At 44.7% G+C, this 24,409-nt stretch overlaps 1 protein-coding gene across 1 annotated transcript in view; it reads right to left on the reverse strand.

Moving 5' to 3' along the window:
- LOC144953345 (uncharacterized) overlaps positions 1-24,409 on the reverse strand; it is a 172,905-nt gene that overhangs the window by 72,995 nt on the left and 75,501 nt on the right. The window contains exon 7 of the mRNA XM_078883906.1: positions 11,944-12,356. Coding sequence (XP_078740032.1) covers positions 11,944-12,356 — 413 coding nt within the window. The remainder of the gene's footprint in view (positions 1-11,943; positions 12,357-24,409) is intronic.

Genomic DNA, 24,409 nt, shown 5'->3' on the forward strand with positions numbered 1-24,409 from the left:
AGGCAGAGTTAGGCTAGGCTCTTCTTAAGAATTATTCCTCCTCCAGGTCGCGTGTATTTGTGCCATTAAAAAACATTAGTTCAGAGTATCGGTGCAGTGTGATTTGTGTGTGTGTGTGGGTAGAAGTTGCGCGTGGTGTCTGTGATTTTTGTGTGGAGCAACTGCGTGGGGAGACGGTGTGTGCGTGAGAGAGCGAGCGCAACGCTGCAGAGTGTCGGAGCGGGGTTGGTGTGTGAGGCGCGCATATATTATGAAATATTCTGCCGCAGTTGATTGCGTCTGTTTGCGCGCGCGTGTGGAAAACGAGCGCCTGATCGCCACGTAAGTATTTAGGGGGCGGGAAACTCTAAATCCACTCACCCTCGTTTGCGCGTGTATATTCATACAGCCCGGTAGCATTTGCCTTTGCGTCCACGCGGATTAGGGCTTAACCACCCGGGCGCGACGCTTGCATATTGATAGCGCCGCCGTTTCCGTTGATTAGCGCTGACCTAAATTTCGATTTAAAGCTTTCGTGACTGCAGGGATTCATCTTCTTGGTTCTTTCGGTAAAGTCATCACGTAGAAGGGAAGTAATAAAATAATAAAAATGAAACATAATAAAATAATTTTATTATGTTTTATTTTTATTATTTTTATTTTATGATGTTTTATTTTTATTATTTTATTACTTCCCTTCTACGTGACGACTTCACCGAAAGAACCAAGAAGATAGCGCCGACCTCTGCTTAACACATTCGCATGCAGGGGCGCGCGCGTGCACGCCACCGCGTTCGTTTTGGTGGTGGTGGTGTACGTGTGGGAGATAGCCAGCCAGTTAGCCATGTCCCTCAGAGAGGGCGCTGGCGCCGGGGGGGCCGATCACTCGATTAGATGGAGCTCGGCGAGAGGCGGACAACGAGGAGGAGGTGGGAGTGGAGGGGATGGACGTCGCGACCCGCCCGCTCACGGGGAGCAGCGAGTTGGACGTCGGCCTCTACCTGTGCCACACTCATTTTCACTGCTTGGTGCACAGAGGCAAGGGGGTTTAAGATAGTTAATTATTTGTTTCAAATGCTGAGGCAGATGGTGGATCAGAGGAGCAGTGGAGCAGATTGGCATTGGAGCAGTGGGGTAGAGGTGGGGCGGTTTGTTATGAAGAAGGCGAATCACCTGAATATGTTTTACCACCGCCGCTTGTATGTGCTCTGTAGAAGGACCATTTCCCAAAACCTTTCTTGTTTAGTATTTGTCTTTGTACCGCCGCACACACAGCTGGGACACCGCGCACACGAGCCAAGGCTCATTTAAAGAAACCCAGGCAGCACTCGCAAGCAATGCAACGTTACGTTGTGTCCTCAAGGGTTGATTTCACGAAGTTTATAGTAACAACAACAACAATTATATTGATCCTAATTCTTAACACAGCATTCTTGAGACTTGGCACGTGCAGGTTTTGTTAATTGTCTACACGAGACCCCTCCAGTTCTCTCACCCTGGGTCAGCTGCACCTTCCATGTCCTGGAAACCATGGCAAGGTCATCCCATGAGTACCGCCTGGATGAAAACCAGCATGGAAGGGGCCCAGTGTTGGGCCGGATATGCTAATGGCATAGTCCCGTGTGTGTGTGTGATGTGAGGTCTCCTGGCAGCAGTCATTCTCCGCTGTAGTCCTGGCATCTGCTGCTCAGCTTCATTCCCCAGCTGTGGTCCCAGTGGCACCGTCTCTCTGGGGACCCGTGTGGTGTGTGTAGCGAGTATCACGGGGTGGGTAGTGTGGTGATAGCGGTCACGGTTGGCACCGATGCACGACCACCGCCACCACCCCTACTGGGCGGTGGACCTGCCACCACAAAGCAGCACGCGGCGGAGGAGTGAGGCGATCGCTGTCGCCACGCGAGCGAGGCCCCCTCGCTTCCTCTTCTTTTCGTGCATCTCCACCTGCACCTCTTCCGTTTTCTCCTCCGTCTCATCCTCCTCCATCCCCTCTTCTTCATCCTCCACCACCATCTTCTCCTCTACCTCCTCCTCTTCCTGCACCACCTCCATCTCCATCTTCTTCTCCTCCGCTAGCACCATCACTTCCTCCTTCATCTTCTCCTCACCTTCCGGCACCACCATCTCCACCACCGTCTTCTCTTCCTCCTCTACCACCATTGTTTCCCCTTTGTCCGTCGTCTCCATGCCCTCCAGCACGACCATCTGTTCATCCTTTGTTGTTTCCTTGTCCTCCAACTCCGTATTGTCTTTCTCCTCTCCCTCTGTGTTCTCCTCCATTGTCACCATCACAATCTCGTCCTCCTTTGCCTTCTCTTCCTCCGATTTCTCCTCCTCCTCTGTCTCTACCTCATCCTCCATCATCTCCTCCTTCACCTCTTCCTTCGTCTCCTTCTCCATAACCTCTGTCTTCACTTCAAAGGCCTGGACGAGTGAGGAGGGCTGAGCTGGCTCAGATCTGTGAAGAGACAACACGACACCGTTCCACCTTCTTGCTACGACAACATCGCCATCTTCTCATCGTCCGTGGGTGGAATGTGTGGCGGATTAATTCGAGCTGAATAGAAACAGCAATCCGACATGGCCAGTGAGTGTGCTTAGTATTCGTGCTGTCATTCTCATGGCGCCAGGCTATCCTTGAGATAGGTGCAGCTGTGTCTCACACAGACTGCTGTAGTTTCACAGTAGTGGGTGGCGTTGCTGTGCAAATTTAGCTGAATAATTTAAAGTGACATTTTTTGGTTCTTTCGGTAAAGTCACGTAGGAATAAAATAAAATAAATGAAATCACAACGTTTCGATTGAAACACAAGCAATCATCATCAGGTGGGAAACCACAGCAAGAAACTGTCCTGCAATAACGACATGGCCATCGAAACGTCGTGATTTAGTTTAATTTATTTTATTTCATACCTACGTGAATTTACCGATATAACCAAAGAGTATGGATCCCTGTAGTCACGAAAAAAAATCTAGATTGAAACTTTCCATATGTATATTCTAATTGACCCCTTGCACATAATGTCCTAAGCATTTCAAATGGCATCGATAGAGATCCTGAACGTCCACTGTGACGGAATGGGTGTGGATCTGTGTGGTCAATGCAGCAGCAATTATAGCCAAGGCGGGAAGCAAGATCTGAACTGTAAGCGGTGAGGAATGAGTGCACGACCATTTGGTCGCTTCAACACATCCACAATTTCAAAAAAGTGTCCCTCAGTGATTTGTGGTCGAGAGAGCCACCTCCCTTGACATCGAAGGCATCTCAGAGTGCATTGCATGCGATGAGCCTCTCGCATCTCTCATCTCATCGCGTTTTAAATTGGACACCCCTCTCAGTGGTAGCTGTCGCTGTGTATTACGAGGCGACTTGGCAGCTGGCCTGGAAACAGGCGATAGACAGCGACAATGGAGGGTTACATGGTGAAGATATGCCCACTTTGTTATGTGGTCTAACCCAAAAACCAGTGATGAAAAATAAATCTGTCCTCAGTAGAGCGGAATGTACACGTGTGGTTTGCAGTGTCTGTGAATTTTGAGAGCGCGACAAGGCTTGAGCACCTGTGCGTCACAGCAACATCGACCTGGGTTTGATTTCCACGTTTGGCCACATTCTCCGTGTGGATTATGCAGCCACCTGTTCTGGGAATGTTCTGCAGTTTTCTCCCTGTTACTGAACCCACACAAGCAATGCAAATCGTTCAATTTGGATCGCAAACAGTAGCAACTTTGTCGCAAAATACGAGCAAACTTGGCAGGATCCTCCTGAAAAAAAGTCTTGAGACCGAGTAAGGCTGATGCTGCGTGAGAAGCATGGCAATAAATAACAAAAATAAACACACAGGGCGCACACGCAGACTGGTTTACCGTGGCTCAGCGACTCCGGAGTTTTCTTTATCTTCTTGGAAGCACTCTTCTCCAAAGCTCGGAGCAATTGGGCTCAACACAGGATTGGAGGACGTGGTGGCGGTGGCAGCGGTGGTGGTGGTGCTGCTGGTGGTAGCGGTCTGGAGCCATTGTCGCTCGATCTTGGCGAGGCGCTCCTCCTCCTCGAGGCGCTTTTGCTCCACAAGACGCTTCTCCTCCATCAAGTGCTCCTCCCCCTCTTGACGCTTCACCTCAACGAGGCGCTTCTCCTGCATGAGACGTTTCTCCTCGAGGAGCTTCACCTTGCGAAGGCGCCTCTCCTCAAGACGCTTCTGCTTCTTCTCGAGACGCTTCAGCTCTATGAGACGCTTCACCTCAAAGAGGCGATTCTCCTCCATGAGGCGCTTCTCTTCCTCGACCCGCAGCACCTCAATGAGGCGCTGCTCCTCGACAAGGCGCTTCCCTTCTTCCACCCGCTTCTCCTCCATGAGGCGCTTCTCTTCCTTGACCTGCTTCACATCTATGAGGCGCTTCTCTTCCTCCAGATGCTTCTCCTTGAGACGCTTCACCTCGCGAAGGCGCTTCTCCTCCATGAAGCGCGTTTCTTCAAGGAGGCGCTTTTCCATGACGCGTTTCACGTCGTTGAGGATTTTGTTTCGAAGGCAATTCTGCTCCGTTTGGTGCTTCACCTTGGCGAGGCACTTCACCTCATTGGGGCGCTTCTCTTCCATTGGGCATTTCTCCTTCGCAAGGCGCTTGTCCTCCTGGAGACGCTTCACTCCACTGCAGTTCTTCACCTCCCCAATGCTTCTCTGTTCACGCGAAGATAAGCACATGACCATTCAGACATGCGCACTCAGGACAACATCCATTCTCGTAGGCACACAAACATGGACGGGCACATAGACAAACAAAAATGCATACTCGCATACGGATGCAATAATGCACATTAACTCATGCAAACATGCTAGCAAACGTATGAATATACACCATCACCTAATGTTATCAAAATACATGTTACATCCTCATATTCTCACAAATTCAATACACGCACTTAATGCAGTGATAGTCTACAACGATTTCATGGAGATTGTTGGCAACAATCATCACGGGCAATAGTGTCTATAGAATGTTCTATTGTAAAGATCTGGATGCCCATAATCTGGACAAATTTTATTGCAGCACCCATAATGGGCAACTGTAATGTCAACTTCCAATCAGCTCACAGACATAATTCATGAGATTGCCTGATATCATTCTGTCTTCATTGGTAATGAATGGCGACTTCATTTGCCTGCACGAGTGGGATATGACATGACGTGATGGTGGAGAGATGGAGTGATGGTGTTGGGAGATGGTGTTGTGATATAGAGAGGTGAAATTGTGGAATGTTCTGGAGAGATGGTGTCGTGATGGTATTGACGCATTGAGGCTCTGTGACGGTGTATTGAGTTGGTGGTGGTGTGATGAGAAAGGTGACGTGAAGAGATAATGTGAGTTCTAGTGATGTTTTGGTGCAATGGTGTGGTGAAATGGTGGGAGAATGTGGTGTTTTACCCCCATAGACCCCATACACACCTTTGGGGAGGGATGCTCGTAGCTTTGGCCTGGGAAAGGGTCCACTTCATCCATAATGTCCCCCCACGTGGTCGACTGGCGCCATGACTCCCGGGCTACGGAAAACAAAATTATTTCAAAGGACGATTAATGTATTAGAGAACGAAGCACGTGGATATTCACACAACTAATTCTGAGATTCTTGTAATTACCTCTTAACACATAACATGACCTGCTGTTGAGAAACATTAGTCACATGGTAGTAAAACATTACAATTCATATTTTTGTAAGCATGTTGAGATCATCAATATCATAAAGTTGAGACCCCCATTTAAACCAATATGGCTGAAACGCAGTTCTAAATCCATGTTGTCTGCCACACTTGACCTTTACATCTTCCCATCACCGCCACGTCTACTAAAATAAATTAATAAGGGAGCTGCCTCCTCTGCATAAAAACCACGTGCTACAGGTAACTGGGACTTACCATCATAGTCCTCCAAGATTTCAGCCCACTTGCGTTGTCTGTCCATGTTGTTGGGAAGTAGTTTCTGTTTGATGTTGGAGGGCCTGGGGAGGTTGTAAAAACGCTCAGATTTAGCAAATTTTTGAATCACTCATCCTCTCAATTGTTACATATTTGACCACTCGCTGTATCAATCAAATCACTTTCGTGCCGTTTGTTTTACAAGTCCACTCACTCGCTTGTTTGCCCACTCACGCGTGCGTCAGATCACTCACTCATCCACCCACGCGAACATGTTTATTCCAGCTGCCTATTGCATTAAACATAATCGCCAGACATAACCGTGATGTTTAACCTCTAATCCAGACAAGCATGTTGATGCACAGCCCATTTGTTATTAATCGACTGCTTGATATAGGCCCCCCCCTATGTCTTGTAGGTCATTGGGGTCAAATGACCATACTTAAATTATTTGTTATAACCCGAGAATGACGTCGTAGGTCACGTGATGTCAGAGGTACCGCCCATGTGGCTGTGACGTCACAGATAGGAGACGTCTATGGCAGCAGCTAGGGTCTGAACTAAAAGGCAGACTCCTCCCCCGTGTTGGATAACATTCAATACATGTAATGCAGGGCACAATAATGCAGGCAATCAGAACACAATCATTATAGACATGTTCATCATATTTTATAAGATTAAAACAGGTTAGTTATGGACGTTTTAAATGTTGACTTTCTTTGGGTCTAAACAATGCCAGTAACAGCAACATATCAGAGCATGCCAAGTAAACTAACTAATAGTCCTAATTTGGTTGCAGAAAATCCAAATACCAACATATACAAAAGTAATGAAGCTTTAGTTTGTAGTCAAAACGTGCAGTAAAAATAAACAACACACATCGTCAACAGGGACGCTCACCTCGTTGAGGATTCGCTCTGCAAAGGCTTCTTCTGCTGCTGCTCACTCGTGCGCATTCCTCTCGACTGCGGGTGGAGGCGTGGCTATGACGTAACAGAGGTGACGTCACTACAGCGAGGCTCCGCCCCCACGCGCTTGACGGGCGCACCACGTGGTGCAGTGCGGGTGGTGTGCGTCACCGGAAACAGCAGAGTCCTCGGTTCGACATTAAACATTTGCCCCCTCGCTTTGTGCCGTCTTTGATGTCGCCGTTACTGCGGCGAGGACTGCGGCGAGGACTGAAGCGATGCCTGGCCATCAGGCCTGGCATATACCTAGGCCTCAGGCTTCATATTCGTTCATTGTTATTTTTGTTTAATTGGAATTATTAACTTGCATTTCATTAATTACATTTCAAGCGTATAAACACCATCCCATTGGTTTATTTACTTTTAAATTAAGGTTTGTATTCTAGTTATTGATCTGTAGTTATATTTAAGTGAGTGAGGTGGTTGTACTAAGTGTGAATTTGAGTTCCATTTAAATTATTATTGTGTAAAGGATGTGTCTGTGTGCACCTATCCTGGCAGTGGTAATATGGGCTTTGTATAATTAAGTTGTTAATGAGATTGTTTATTTGTGTGTGTCTGTTATCTATGTCTGTGTCAGGTTACATATCTATGTTTGTAGCTGTGTGTGTTTGTTATTTATGATGGGTGGTGATTATGTTTCTTGATAATGGATGGTGGTGATGATAATGATGGGTGGTGATTATGAAGGGTGGTAATGATGATGGGTGGTGATGATAATGTGTAGTGATTATGATGGGTGGTAGTGATGATCATGGGTGGTGGTAATGATTGGTGAGGTTATGATGATGGGTGGTGATGATGATGGGTTGTTGTGATTATGGGTGTTGATGATGATGGATGATTGGTGGTGGTTATGATGAATGTTGGTTGTGATGGTTGGGTGGTGGTGACGATGGTTGGTGATGGTGAGTTGATAGTGATAATGATGATTGGTGATGATAATGGGTGTTGATACTGATGATTTGTGTTGATGATTATGGGTGGTGATGAGTAAATGAGCCACCACCCGACACATAACAGCAACAGAAGTAACTACAGCAGCACCAATAACAGCAGCGACATCACATTTTGAGGGCAACGCAACTACTTCTGATTCTGCTGTTTCTGCTGCTCGACTATTTGTAGCCAGGTCCTGCTCTCGCGGGACCCCACACGTCTTTGGAAATGATTGCGAGTATCATGTCTGAGCTGAAAATTAAGTGACTAAACGTTACTTTGTCTAACCATAACTGTGTGTAGGTTAGTATCTGCATGGGGGCTCAGCGAATACTACTCATGAAATAACTCGTACTCCTTTATGACCGACATTGTACTAATTTTAGTTGATCTAGACAAACAAGGCACGTGCCATGTCCAGACGAATTCTTATCTCCAATAGTGTCCTTAAATATAATGCTAAAATAAACATTAACAACGTACACCTCTTAACAACTGCCTCGCATTTACGACAAACGATTTTCATTTGTACATAACATACATTCAAGCACAGTAAAATGTTAATACGACAAAATTGTCATTCTAGGAATGTTAATGCGATTATATCCCTACACCCCCACAGTTCGCATATCCAACCCCCGGGTCGATTGAACGTAAGCTTTATTTTATATGAGCAGATTGCGATTTTAATACTTCTAATGAGATTCGAATCCCGCATCCATAAATCGCCTAAATATGAATTTTTTTCGTTAAACCCGCCACCACCCACACACCTAATTAGTAAGGTTTGTCACGTAAACAGGACATGCTAATTCGTTACTAGTCCAGCACAATGGTGTGTTGGAGAGCCAAGCCACAACATATACAATCTGAGTACGACTTTTCCTCAGTAATTACAACTAGTTTCATTAGGCGACGGCCAGTTTTGTGGAGAAGTCCTCCTGTTTCGTTCCGTAAATAGAGAGGTAGATGTGATGACAAAACGTGTGTGCTCTTCTTGCGCGAAGTGGGGAAGAGGGGGTGTTAATGGATACATATATATATATATATATGGCTATGGGTACCCATTGCCGTTTGGGTTATTTATATGGTAATCAACGTACATTAGGCATGCGAATTAAGTGAACCCATTGACCTTGTACTTCCTGTCGATTGTGTGTACTAAAATAGCCTGCTAACGGTAATCCTAATTGAAGAATAGTGACCGGAATAGACATGCTTTAGTAACGAATTGTCATGTTCTGTTTAAGTGACAAACCTTACTATTTTGATGTGTCGGGTTGAGGCGGGTTTAACAAAATATATTTTTCACTTACGCAATTTAACCCCAAAAACCTGTTCGATTGAACATACACTATACATATTTATGAGCAGAGTGCTATTCAAATACTTCTAATGAGATTTTAATACCGTACCTCCGTTAATGGTGTAATACATTATTAAACCAGTTTATAGTAGTTTAATGTTTAGTGTTATCGTTTATAATGGTACAGTTGATATGTTATATAGTACAGTGGATCTCCAGTATACTTCGGGATTAGGGACCAGAATGCTGCGAAACGATTTATAACGGGGGCCATTCGCCTCTAGGAACATGTTTATGGGGAGACAGCCAAGATGCTGCTCGTTAAGGGCAGACTTGTGTGACGGAGATTAGCGACTACTACTGAATAATTAGCTCACACTCATTTATGATAGAATTTGTCATAATTTTGGTTGATTACGGAGAACAAGACACCTGCTATGTTGACGAATTCTTAGTACATATATTGTACTTACCCATATTGCTAAAATATCGTTAACACTAGTGTAATAAACCTCCTTGAGACGGCTTCCGGAATCAGTCCTTTTTGTTTTCAACTTCCACAGTTACACTTTACACACACTCCCCGTTGCTGGCAGACAACGGAGAGAGGGCAGACTTCTCGCAAAGTCCCCACCGCGCACGTGGCACCCAGAGCCCCGTACGCGCGTGACTCTTGCTCTTGTCGTCCCCAAGTCTGCTCACGACTGTCCTCTCTCCCTCTCTCTTAATCCCTTCGTCACGTGGTACCCCCCAGCCAATCATCTATAGACAGCGTTGACCGTTCCCGATGGTTCCCTGTCAATCCCTGGACCACGCCTCTGATCATCTCCCCATTAGCTGAGGCCCCGATTGGCCAGGCCAATGACCCCTGCTAACACGCCGCGATCACGCCAAGGCCATGATCCCTGGCTCATCCCTTATTGGCTACAAAGCAGGACCGGCAAGCCAATCCCCACGTGAACCCTCTATGGCTGTTATTACACTAGAATAAGCTTGCAGTTCTTAGCCATCTCATCTCGTTGCTTCAAAGATGCTCGAAGTTGAGTGTCCTGATGTGGTCTGACGCATTTACTGTGATTAAATTGAAGAATTTAAAGCGGTCCACAACCCTGAATTGTGCAGCTTGGAATAATGGAGGAATTCGCATTTATTTTGTTGGTTTTTGGAACCGAGGCCATAATTAGGAGGTACATCACAAGCGAAAGCGATAGTATTTGCCAAGAATATCTTCATTAGTCGAGAACGAAAGTAGGAAGTTTAAATGGTGTCATATACCGCCTAATATTCGAGTTGGCTCTTTGGGGCTGTATAATGTGTAAAGTTGAAGGTGCTAGGTGTTGTCTTCTTCTAACAGCTACTAACGTGCGTGTGGTCTGTTTTTAGGATTTGTCCATTGTTGTTGAACTTGCTGTCGTGCGCATTTCTTGTTGAGTTCTGCCACTTTAGTGTTGCAGTTTGTTAAATAATCCGCCACGTGAGCGTGATGTTTTGCTTAGTGGGAATTTCGCTTTGTTACAATTTGTGATTGTTATAAAAATTGTAACGATTCATAAGCTCATGAGCTTATAATGTGTTTGTGCGTTAATTTATGAATATAAAACTGTCTATTGTTCTTCGATACCATTGAGATGTAACATTCATCCAGCAGTGAAAATCGTGATTCTATAACGACCGTAGTGTAATTGTAATGATTTTAATCCGATCCTTGCACGTACACTATACATACATATGAGCAAAGTGCTATTCTAATAAGACCACACTGTGATTCTACTGCTTATAATGAGATTCTAATACCTTACCTCCGTTTAGATCGTTCTAAATTAAAACACTAGTTTATAGTATTTTTATGTTTAGTATTATCGTTTATAGTGTTACAGTTTACATGTTATAGAGTACAGTGTATCCCCGGCATACTTCGGGATTAAGGACTGGTAGGTTGAGAAACGATTAACTACGGGGACCTTTCCCCTCAAGGAACACGTGTTAATCGGGTAGACAGCCAAGATGCTGCCGGTTAAGGGCACACTTGTGTGATAGAGATCCTCCTCCTGAAATAATCTTAAAATGTTTTTGCTAGGAACATTATAAAATAAAGAACGGACAAACATTAGTTAATAATACGTTTTTATTCATCTGCAATCATTTTTACGTCAAAACTCGAATGGAATATTTATTATGTCCTATGTTCACACATTTCCAGTACAATGCAAACCATTTCCTTTCCAGGAATACCAAAGCGTTAAAGTATCATTCCCCATTATTTCCTTATTAGTTCATCACGTTTGTTCACCTGTGCGTCTATGTTGAATTCAAGGCCATATATCCAACGAACGCGTCATCAATGTACATCCTGAAATCGACTATCTAAAGTCGATTATTACCAACCAAAAAAAACTTTATACTTGAAAAAAAAACCTTTTAAAATGTTGAGTAAAGATCTAACTACAGACGGATTCCAACTTTAGCTCAACAGGAACACTTAACGACTACAATTGAACCCTCTCACAACCAGTGCTCATCACACCACTTCGGCAAGTAATCCGATAACATTACAAACGACCACCCGGCACGCCATTAAGCTCTCACAAAAACTGTAAAACTAAAATGGTCAAAATGACACACAAAAGTACTCGATATGGCTTAATAGGTATAACCACATTACATAATATTTTTTCAGTCACCCCGAGCTCTCTGGTTGACTCTCGAGCCACTCCATTACATCCAGCCATCTCTCGGGATCCAAATGCATGGGATCGAAGGTGGAAACTTCTTCAGGACTCATTGCAGCACCTTGAATTTCAGCTTTTGATTTCAGTTTCATATCATTGTGGACATTCTGATGCCTGTTCCTGGTTGATGAGTGTGTAAAGGCCTCCCCACACACAGAGCACAGGAATGGCTTCTCGCCCGTGTGTGTTCTCTGATGACTCTGAAGATGTGATGACTGTACAAATGCCTTCCCACACACAGGGCACAGGAATGGCTTCTCTCCCGTGTGTATTCTCTGATGGTCTTGAATAGTTGACGAGTGTGCAAATGCCTTCCCACACACAGGGCACAGGAATGGCTTTTCACCCGTGTGCGTTCTCTGATGACTCTGAAGATGTGATGACCGTGCAAATGTCTTCCCACACACAGAGCACAGGAATGGCTTCTCACCCGTGTGCGTTCTCTGGTGACTCTGAAGATGCGATGAGTTTGCAAATGCCTTCCCACACACAGAACACAGGAACGGCTTCTCGCCCGTGTGTGTTCTCTGGTATCTCTGAAGATGTAATGGCCATGAAAAGGACTTCCCACACACAGAGCAATTGAATGGCTTCTTGCCTCCGTGTGCGTGGGGCTGTGGAGAGCGTCTCTGCTCCATGTGAGCGTAGTAACAGTAGCGGTGTTATCGAGTCAAATGTACGCTATCGGCCGCAAGTATGTTTAGCGTTGAGTTTTGGATTTTGTTAACTGCTAAAACAAGAACGACACTCGTGTCTAACCGAGACGCAAAAAAAATCCCGTAAATTTGACGACGAACACGTTTAAGATTTTATCCGCGAAAATAGACACTTACTTGGAGATTCACGGTATATCCATGTCTGTAACCCGTCTAAAGATGTCGCCACGAACTCTCCCGAAGCAAAGTCGCCTAACTGTCGACACAGCAATTGTGCTCGCTAGGCTGCGTTGTCTCGCGGTAGAAGCGCGATCAGCAGAGCGACGAGTCGAACGTCCAACCTCATAAAGTTTCCTCTCAAATGGCATTGAGCTCTGCTTCTGTGCCGCCTTATAACTCCCCCCCTAGGATCCAATCCTTTGTCTTTCTGGATATTTGCATTCGATTGTTAATTTTGGAAGGTTCAAATGCATGTCTATTAACATACCGAAGGGTAATGTGCACATTGTGCTTCATGCATGAATATGTAAGTGCACCTCAGTGTGTAATTGTGCGCTTATTTTGAATAAATGGTATTAGCGCTGGAAAAATACATTCCCCATGCCCTCCATTGTACTCGATTTAAAGTGAATGCAGCCCCGTGGCGTTGCCAAAAATCGCTGAGCTTCGGGAGTGAGCACGTACAGACGCGTAGTGACCACACTTGCAATACAATCACTCTAACATCAGTAACCAAAATCCGATCTGGTACATGGTCTCCACTTGGTCTGGTTTGTATCCGTCATCACTCCGGAGACAAACATGAGGCATGGTTTGGCCAGCCACCACCTCGTTTGCTGCAGCGACTTTAATAGCTGCTCTCAAACAACACTATCACCAATGGTGGTTTACAGGCTAGGTTGTTAAGCTGGCAATCAGTCGTTTTGGGCAAGGCGCATGGGAAAATACACACCTCTGTTATCCCATAAACATAATGCACAGCATCGGTAAGGCTGCCTTGTTGGGGAGATGTAATTTGGGTAAGGCGCTGTGACCAGAGTTAGGCGATGTGGTTTGGGTGATCACACAGATTCCGAAAAGCAGTGGAGACGAAACGAACCACTGCGCTCCATCTACCCACATAAACAACGACACTCAGTTTTAAAAAAATGAAAAAAATTCAATACGTTTTTTAAATTATGTGTATTGTATATATGTTACAATGTATGATTGTTTTACTCTTTGTATGTGTATATATACTGTATATTCGATTAAATTGATACGACACATTCATCCAACAGTGGATAGTGTGATTCTAATACAATTATCGGGATTTGAATAATTGTAATTCGATTCTAATCCTGCATATCCCACCCCCGGGTTCGCATATTCACTTACTATACGTAAAACCACAGTGTGATTCTAATGAGCTCAGTGCGATTCTAATGATTAGTATGCGATTATAATCCCATACCTCCAATTATGTGGTTCTGCACTATAACAGTTAATCGTATTTTAAAGCGTAACAATGGATAGGTTGTAGTTCATAGGTTATAATATTATATTTCACTATGTTTAACATGTGAGAGTTTACAATGTCAGAGTTGATCAAATGCGACGATCAAGAGCGTCAATCTTGATCGACGCAGAAGCAAATACAGCAGCAGCAACATCACATTTCTAGGGCGACGCAGCTACTTCTGATTCTGCTGTTTCCGCTGCTCAGATATTTGTTGCCAGGCCCTGCTCTCGCGGGACCCCACACGTCTTTGGAAATGATTGAGATGAAGATGTCTGAGCTGATAATTAATTTAATTAAGAGTACTTTGTTTGTGTGTAGGTCTGTATCATCGGGGATCAGCGAATACTGCTTATGAATGAACTCGCACACCTTTATGACCGACATTGTACTAATTTTGGTTGATCGAGACGAACAAGGCACGTGCCATGTCCAGACGAATTGATATTAACAATATTGTCCTTAAATATAATGCTAACACTGGATTAACGTTAACACTGGATTAAACATGCACATTTTAAACCCCTGCCTCGCATTTATGACTAACGATTCGCATTTGCACATAACATATATTCAAGCACAGTAAAATGCGCATACGAACATATTGTTACTAGAATAATTTTAATGCGATTCTAACCCTGCAAACCCCCACAGTTCGCATATCCGTCCCCCGATTCGATTGAACGTATACTTTACAAACATATGAGCGATTAAAATGCTTCTAAAACAAAAATTAAAGTCGTTTAATGTTTAGTGTTATTGTTCATAGTGTTATCAGTTTACATGTTATAGAGTACAGGTGATCCCCCGTATACTTCGGGTTTCGGGACCAGAACGTTGTGAAACGATTTATAACGAGGAACTTTCCCTGCCAGAGCGCAAGTGGCTAATGACAAGAACACATGGGCGGTCGTAGACAGGTTGTATTGCCCAAAGGTGACACCGGGTACGTCCCCCAAGTTGCGCCGCCCATGGCGGGGTCTGGTAGAAGTCATTGAGGTGAAATGGCCGCAGTGTGTACGCATGTAGTTATGTCCGTCCCCACCCAGACAGCTCATCGCCATGTCCTGTAGAGCCCAAGTCTGGTGTGTCCGACGCGGTGGGGCACTCAGCAACGGAAACCGTACGCCAAAGGAAATGTGTTGTGGCGCCCACAGTTTCCGAGCCCCTGAGGCCCGGGGTGCCTCAAGGATCCGCCACGTGCGAGGAACCGGTGCCTGGCGTCTGGTCATATTCTTCAAAAGAAGCCAGGGACCTGCCTAATCCTTCAAGGCTGTGGTGCGAGCCCTTGACGCCCCGACATGCACAATATTCTACCATGGGCGCGGGACGGGCGTCGAGAACCAGGTCAAAATGCGCAAGGTTGCGCTTGAAGGCTCCACGCCCAATATCAATACTGTATATTATTAATTCTGACCTTACTCCCTCCCTTTGATGCTGCTAATCCTGCATAATGCACGGGCATAATGACTTTAAACCCCTCGCCAAACCTCCTACGCAGTTCACAAGTAGTGCTAATCGCATATCTGCATTTCCCATAAATATGCTAAATTCCTCTTGATATGCAAATTATTTTGTCAAGACGCTCTTCGCTCCTCCATCCCAGCATAAAGAGTCGCTCCAAGCCTGGAGCGTGACATTCAGACTCTGTCTACTTGACGGACCTGTTCTCCACCTGAAAGAACCAAGAAGATGTATATTGCTATTCGGTTCCATTGAGAAGGAACATTCTACCAGCAGTGGGCAGCTTGATTCTAATACGACCATGGTGCTGTTTTAATAATTTTGATGCGATTCTAAATCTGGCACCACCCAGGCCGCATTTACGACTCCCGATGTGCATCTACATATAACATACATTCTAGCTCAGTGTAATTCTAATACTACCATAGTGATATTCTAATCATTTTAATCCGATCATAATCCTGCACCCCCCAATTCGCATATTCGACCACCGGTTCGCATGTCCAAAGGCCATAGATGCATATAACATTCGTACATACGAGCATAGTTCGCTTGGACGTACACTATACATTCATATGCGCAGAGTGTGATTCTAATACGATCACATTGTATTTCTAGTACTTGTAATGAGATTATAATACCGTACCTCTGTTTTTGGTGTTGATTAAACTAGTTTATAGTATTTTAATGTTTCGTGTTATCGTTTATAGTGTTACAGTTCACATGTCTCTAGCATACAGGTGATTCCCTGTATTCTTGAGGATTAGGGACCGTAACGTTGCGAATCGATTCATAATAGGGACCTTCCCCTCCTGAACCACACATGTTAATGGGGAGACAGCCAACATGATGCCCGATAAGGTCAGACTTGTGTGACGGAGATGCTCCACCTGAAACTGGGCTCCACACGTTTTTGCTATTAACATTTTAAAATTAAAACGGACACGCAGTTGTTGAAAATAATGTCTTATTCATCTGCAAGAATATTTATAATACTGCAACTCGTATCGAACGTTTATGATGTCCTATGTTCAAACAGTTACAGTACAATCTTGATTTGAAGCTTTCGTGATTGCAGGAATCCATACTCTTTGGTTATTTCGTTAAAGTCACGTAGGTAGAAAAATAATAGATCACATTATTGATCTATTAGTATCTATTATTTTGTCTACCTATATGACGTTACCGAAAGAACCAAAGAGTATAGCTACAGTACAATGCAAATCAAGTCACTTCCAGGAATACCAAACCAAAGTATAATTCCCGATTGATCTCCTTATTAGTTCTCCACATTTGTTCACTGTGCGTCTGTGTTTAAGTCAAAGCCAAGCATCCAACGAACGCGTCATCAATGTACATCCTGAAATCAGTTATCTAAAGTCGCTTATTACCATCCAAAAAAGCGATATAAAGGAAAAAAAACAAGTAAAATATATCGAGTAACGTTGTAACTACAGACTCATTCCAACAGGAACACTTGACCACGACAAGATTGTCAGGAATTGAACGGTCTCACAAACACTGCTCCTCGCACCACTTCAGCAAGTAATCCGATATCAGAAACCACCAACTGCACGTGACGAAATATTCTAACAAACTGCAAAACTTGAGTTTCAAAATCACTGATACATCAATTGTAACCTATTAATTGGTCTAAAACACACAATTGCACACAATGTGGCTTACTAAAACCAAAATAATTTCAATTATCCTTTGCTTTAGATTTGACTTTCGAGCCACTAAAATTGCATCCATCCATCTCTCGGGATCTAACTTCATGGGCTCGAAGGTGGAATCTTCTTCATTTCAGCGACGATTTTGTAGCCGGGCCCTGCTTTCGCGGGACCCCACACGTCGTTGGGAATTATTGCGATGATCATGTCTGAGCTGAGAATTAAGTGGCTAAAGATGACTTTGTTTAACCATAACTGTGTGTGTAGATTATTGTTATCGGGGCTAAGTGGATCATACTCATGAATGAACTCGCACTCCTTCATGACCGACAACTGTACTCATTTTGGTTGATCGAGTAGAACAAGGCACGTGCCACGTCTAGACGAATTCTTATCAACAATAGTGGCCTAAAATATAATTCTTAAATAAACGTTAACACTGGATGCAACGTGCACCTATTAATCCCTGCCTCGTATTTACGACTAACAATTGCACTTGCACATAACATACATTCAATCAAAGCAAAATGCTCATACGACCACATTGTTATTCTAAGAATTGTAATGCGATGCTAACCCTTCACCCCCCACAGTTCGCATATCCGACCATCGGTGCGCATGTCCAAAGGCCATAGATACATATTACATACGTCCATACGAGCACAGTTCGCTTGCACGTAGACTATACATACATATGCGCATAGTGTGATTTTAATACGATCGCGTTGTAATTCTAATACTTGTGTAGAGGAGTAGAGGAGAGTGGTGGCGTCGCGTGCGCTGTCCGGTGCGATGACGTCACGGGACGTGGGGTCGCACGCGCTGGGCAGTGCACGTGACGTCACGCCTCCTAGGGTATTTAAGGGATACCCCGTGACGTAAGCGGGGTCACTATAGGAACGGGGATAGTAAACAGGGTGAAGAGGGAACCAGTGGGTAGAGAGAGGGATCGAACAGGGAGTCTGGGGAGAAGCCGGTGGTAGCCGTAGAGGTGCTTCTCTCTCCGGTCGGTGGAGTCGGTAGACTCCACGATCCGACACGAGAGAGAGAGACCGGAGCTAGCCGGCAGGGACCCGGACTCAGAGTAGGACCCCTAGCCCCTGGGAGTTGTGTACCCTGCTGTGTAGTATGGATAAGTGTTTATAAACCCTGGCGGAAGCCCCTAACTTACCTCCGTCTCCGAGTACGTCCGTCGGAACTACTCAATACTTGCAATTACATACATACGAGCACAGTTCGCTTGCACGTACCCTATTATACATACATATGCATAGAGTGTGATTCTAATACGATCACATTGTGATTATAATACTTCTAATGATATTCTAATATTGATTTGAAGCTTTCGTGACTGCAGGAATAAATACTCGTTGGTTCTTTCGGTAAAGTCACGTAGGTAGAAATCAAACAAAGTAAATCACGTTTCGGACGAAACACAAGCGCACGTCTTCAGGTGAAAATCGCGATATCCGCGATGTCTGCTGCGAGCAGCACGATGTCTGCTGCAGACATCGTTTCGGGCGCTTGTGTTGCGTCCGAAACGTCGTGATTTATTTTGTTTTATTTCTTCCTACGTGACTTTTGCTGAAAGCACCAAAGAGTATAGATATTCTAATACTGTCCCTCCGTTTACGGTCTAATAAATTACATAAAAAACTAGTTTATATTCGTTTAATGTTATCTTTAAAGCGTTATAGTTTACATGTTTTAGAGTACAAGTGATCTCCAGTATACTTCGGAATTAGGGAAAGGAACGATGCTAAACTATTTATAACGGGGACCTTTCCCCTCTAGGATCACATGTTGATGGTGGCTATACAATAAAAAAAAATTAAACATAATAAAATAATTCTCACGACGTTTTGGCCACAACGCAAGCCGCCGTCCTCAGGTGAAAACCAGGTCTGTCGAGGCGACAGCGTCTGAATGAAACAGCACACGTGCTTGGAGCATATAGATAAGCTGGGTTGGAAGAGGGGGAAAGGGCGCCTTGACAAGAGCAATTTAGCATATTTATGGGAAATGCAGGTATGTGATTAGTACTACTTATGCCCGTGCATTATGCAGGATAAGCAGCATCAAAGAAAATAAAATAAATGGTAAAGTTCAAGACCCTTCACAGCCTCCACGAGTTCCTCACGGCAGGTGGGATGGCTCTGTCGGACTTTGACGACCTCCCGCAGCTTTCCGAGTACCCACACTTGGTCTTGGACTTGCTGCTTGAGAACAACCATATCCGCCGCGAATTGGACACGAAGGACTTCCCATTTCCACTTCGGCGCAAACAGTTCCCCATTGTCCCAGCCTTCGCGATGACCATCAACAAGGCGCAAGGGCAAACTGTTCACAACCTGGGATTATATCTACCAACGCCATGCTTCTCGCACGGCCAACTGTACGTGGCATGATCGCGAGTCACGGCAAGATCCAACATCAAGGCGCTTATTGAGGGACCTGACGACGAGGAGGAAGACGGAGTGTAAACGAAGAATATCGTGTATCGCCAGATATTTCAATAAGTTGCATTCTATATTTGAATAAGTTGCATTCTTTAATATTGTCGATTGAGGGTCTCATTAAAATACATATAACCTCACAAAAATAAACATAAAACAATCACCAAAACATGTATATTGTGTCCAGCCACTTTCAACTCCCAACCAACCAGGCATATACACACCGCCTGCGAAGCGGGCGGCGACTGCTAGTGTTTGAATAAGTTGCATTCTTTAATATTGTCGATTGAGCGTCTCATAAAAATTCATATAACCTCACAAAAATAAACATAAAACAATCACCAAAACATGTCTATTGTTTCCAGCCACTTTCAACTCCCCACCAACCAAGTATATACACACCGCCCGCGAAGCGGGCGGCGACTGCTAGTGTAATATGTCCTTTGGACATGCGAACCGGAGGTCGTATATGCGAACTGGGGGGTGCTGGATTAGGATCGGATTTAAATGATCAGAATAACACTATGGTCGTATTAGAATTACACTGAGCTAGAATGTATGTTATATGTAGATGCACATCGGGAGTCGAGAATGCAAAATTGGAGGTGCGCGGTTTTGATCGCATTAAAATGATTATAATAACAACGTGGTCCTATTAGAATCACGCGATCTACTGCTGCTGATGTTCGGGTGGCGGCTTCCAATTCGGGCTCAGCTCTTCCTTTCCTCGCCTGGTTGGTGCCGCGGGACGCAGCGTCTCATTCGACAGGCGTTGCTGCAGCTGGGTGATGGCATCCGTGAGTTTGTCAACTTTCTCTTCAATTTGAGGCCGTCTCCATCGTGGTCTCCTGTCTCTGGGCGTGATGTGGGTTGCTCATGGCCGAGGTGGAACTGCATGTTGAATTGGGTGTAGACGTTATTTTAGCTACATATCTAAGTACAGTGTTATGTTTAGAATGCGTCTAGACAAGGAAGGTGACTTGTCATACACGGGCAGCCAAAATGATTACAATTTCTGTCATCAAACAGTGTGAGTTCATTCATGAGTAGTATTCGATGAGTCATGATGACGCTAACCTACATAAAGTTATGGTTAAACAAAGTAATCTTAAGTCACTTAATTATCAGTTCAGACGTGATCATCGCAATCATTTCCAAAGACGTGTGGGGTCCCGTGAGAGCAGGGCCCGGCTACAAATAGCCGGGCAGCGGAAGCAGCAGAATCAGAAGTAGCTGCGTTGCCCTCGAAATGTGTTGTTGCTGCTGTTGTTGCTGCTGTAGTTGCTTCTATTGAAGTTATATACACAGGGAGGTGGTGTTCCGTGATGGGATGACGCTTTTGATTAAAGCCTCTGATCAAACTCACCCGATTGACGCCCTTGATCGTCGCGTTTGATCAACTATGATATTGTATACTCTCACATGTTAGGCTCTATCATAGTGAAACATAATATTATAACCTATGAACTACAACCTATCCATTGTAACGCTGTAAAAGAATATTACCTATTGGGTTTCACTCCCTCGTCGAGAAGGCCGCTCTCTTCCTTTTCTAAAGTTACATGCTAATTTCTCAAGTGAACATCACTAGTCCCGGCCACTTTTTTATGACCCGAGGTCTACACCCATTTCAAACGTTGTAAAACAGTCTGCCTCAGCAGCAGACAATGCTTTCCAACATGACGGACGCTTGTGTTGTGCCCAAAACGTCGTGATTTATTTCATGCCTATGTGACTTTTAATTAAATAACCAAAGAGTTTATAATATTATAAACTATGAACTACAACCTATCCATTATAACTCCGTAAATACTATTAATTGTTACATTGTATAATCACGTAAATGGAGGTATGGGATTACAATCGAGGACAATGGATGGCATGGGGAACTTGTTTTTCCAGCGCTCATCCCATTTATTAAAAATAGGCGAACAATTACACACTGAGATGCACTTACATATTCATGCATGAAGCACAATGGGCACATTACCCTTCGGTATGTTAATATACATGCGGATTGTACCTTCCAAAATTAACAATCGAATGCAAATATCCTGAAAGACAAAGGAATGGATCCTAGGGGGGAGTTATAAGGCGGCTCAGAAGCAGAGCTTAATGCCATTTCGAGAGAGAACTTGATGAGGTTGGACGCTCGACTCGTCGCTCTGCTGATCGCCCTTCAACCGCGAGATAACGCAGCCTGGCGAGCACAATTGCTGTGTCGACAGTTAGGCGACTTTGCGTCGGGAGAGTTCGTGGCGACATCTTCAGACGGGTTCCAGACATCGATATACCGTGAATCTCCAAGTAAGTGTCTATTTTCGCGGATAAACTCTTGAACGTGTTCGTCGTCAAATTAGCGGGATTTTTTGCGTCTCGGTTAGACGCGAGTGTCGTTCTTGTTTTAGCAGTTAACAAAATCCAAAACTCTAAAACGCTAAACATCATTGCGGCCGATAGCGTACATTTGACTCGATAACACCGCTGCTGTTACTACGCTCACATGGAGCAGAGACGCTCTCCACAGCCCCACGCACACGGAGGCAAGAAGCCATTCAATTGCTCTGTGTGTGAGAAGTCCTTTTCACGGCCATCACATCTTAAGAGACACCAGAGAACACACACGGGCGAGAAGCCGTTCCAGTGCTCTGTGTGCGAGAAGACATTTGCACACTCATCACATCTTCAGAGTCACCAGAGAACACACACGGGCGAGAAGCCGTTCCTGTGTTCTGTGTGTGGGAAGACATTTGCACAGTCATCACATCTTCAGAGTCATCAGAGAACACACACGGGCGAGAAGCCATTCCTGTGCTCTGTGTGTGGGGAGGCCTTTACACGGGCATCAACTCTTCAAACTCATCAGAGAACACACACGGGCGAGAAGCCGTTCCTGTGTTCTGTGTGTGGGAAGGCATTTTCACTTTCAGCAAACTGCCAACGCCATCAGAAAACACATACGGGCGAGAAGCCATTCCTGTGCCCTGTGTGTGGTAAGACATTTGCACAGTCGTCAACTCTTCAGAACCATCAGAGAACACACACGGGCGAGACGCCATTCCTGTGCCCTGTGTGTGGGAAGGCATTTGTACGGTCATCAACCATGAACAGGCATCAGAAGGTCCACAATGACAGGAAACTGAAATCAAAAGCTGAAATTCAAGGTGCTGCAATGAGTCCTGAAGAAGTTTCCACCTTCGATCCCATGCAGTTGGATCCCGAGAGATGGCTGGATGTAATGGAGTGGCTCGAGAGTCAACCAGAGAGCTCGGGGTGACTGACAAAATATTATGTCATGTGGTTATACCTATTAGCCGTATCGAGTACAATTGCTGTGTCGACAGTTAGGCGACTTTGCGTCGGGAGAGTTCGTGGCAAAATCTTCAGACGGGTTCCAGACATCGAAATACCGTGAATCTCCAAGTAAGTGTCTATTTTCGCGGATAAACTCTTAAACGTGTTCGTCAAATTTACGGGATTTTTGTGCGTCTCGGTTAGACGCGAGTGTCGTTCTTGTTTTAGCAGTTAACAAAATCCAAAACTCAACGCTAAACATCCTTGCGGCCGATAGCGTTCTTTTGACTCGATAACACCGCTGCTGATACTACGCTCACATGGAGCAGAGACGCTCTCCACAGCCCCACGCACACGGAGACAAGAAGCCATTCAATTGCTCTGTGTGTGGGAAGTCCTTTTCACAGCCATCACATCTTCAGAGACACCAGAGAACACACACGGGCGAGAAACCATTCCTGTGTTCTGTGTGTGGGATAGCATTTTCACTTTCAGAAAACTGCCAACGCCATCAGAAAACACACACGGGCGAGAAGCCATTCCTATGCCATGTGTGTGGGAAGACATTTGCACAGTCATCACAACTTCAGAGTCACCAGAGAACACACACGGGCGAGAAGCCATTCCTGTGTTCTGTTTGTGGGATAGCATTTGCACGCTCGTCAACTCTTCAAGATTATCAAAGAACACACACTGTCGAGAAGCCATTCCTATGCCCTGTGTGTGGGAAGACATTTTCACAGTCATCACTTCTTCAGAGTCACCAGAGAACACACACGGGCGAGAAGCCATTCCTGTGCCCTGTGTGTGGGAAGGCATTTGCACGGTCATCAATACGGATCAGGCATCAGAAGGTCCACGATGATAGGAAGCTGAAATCAAAAGGTGTAATTCAAGGTGCTGCAATTATTCCTGAAGATAATTCCACCTTCGATCCCATGCAGTTGGATCCCGAGAGATGGCTGGATGTAATGGAGTGGCTCGAGGATCAACCCGAGAGCTAAAGGTGACTGAAATATAATGTTGCATGCGGTTATACCTATTAAGCTGTCTTGAGTACTTTTGTGTGTAATTCTGACCATTTAGTTTTACAGTTCGTTTGAGAGTTTCTTGACGTGCAGGTGGTGATTTTTGATGTTGTCGGATTACTTGGTGAAGTGGTGTGATGAGCAGTGGTTGTGAGATGGTTCAATTCCGGACAATATTGTAGTGTTTAAGTCTTCCTGTTGAGCTAAAGTTGGAATGCATCTGTAGTTAGATCTGAAACGGGTTTTTTTTCAAGTATAAAGCTTTTTTTGGTTGGTAATAATCGACTTTAGGATGTACATTGATGAAGCGTTCGTTGGATATATGGCCGTGACTTCAACATAGATGAACAGTGAACAAACGTGGTGAACTAATAAGGAAATCATGGGGAATTATACTTTAACGCTTTGGTATTCCTGGAACGGATATGGTTTGCATTGTACTGTAACTGTTTGAACATAGGACATAATAAATATTCCCTTCGAGTTTTGACGTAAAAGTGATTGCAGATGA

The sequence above is a fragment of the Lampetra fluviatilis genome, chromosome 74, assembly GCF_964198595.1.
Source record: "Lampetra fluviatilis chromosome 74, kcLamFluv1.1, whole genome shotgun sequence".
Lineage (NCBI taxonomy): Eukaryota > Metazoa > Chordata > Hyperoartia > Petromyzontiformes > Petromyzontidae > Lampetra > Lampetra fluviatilis.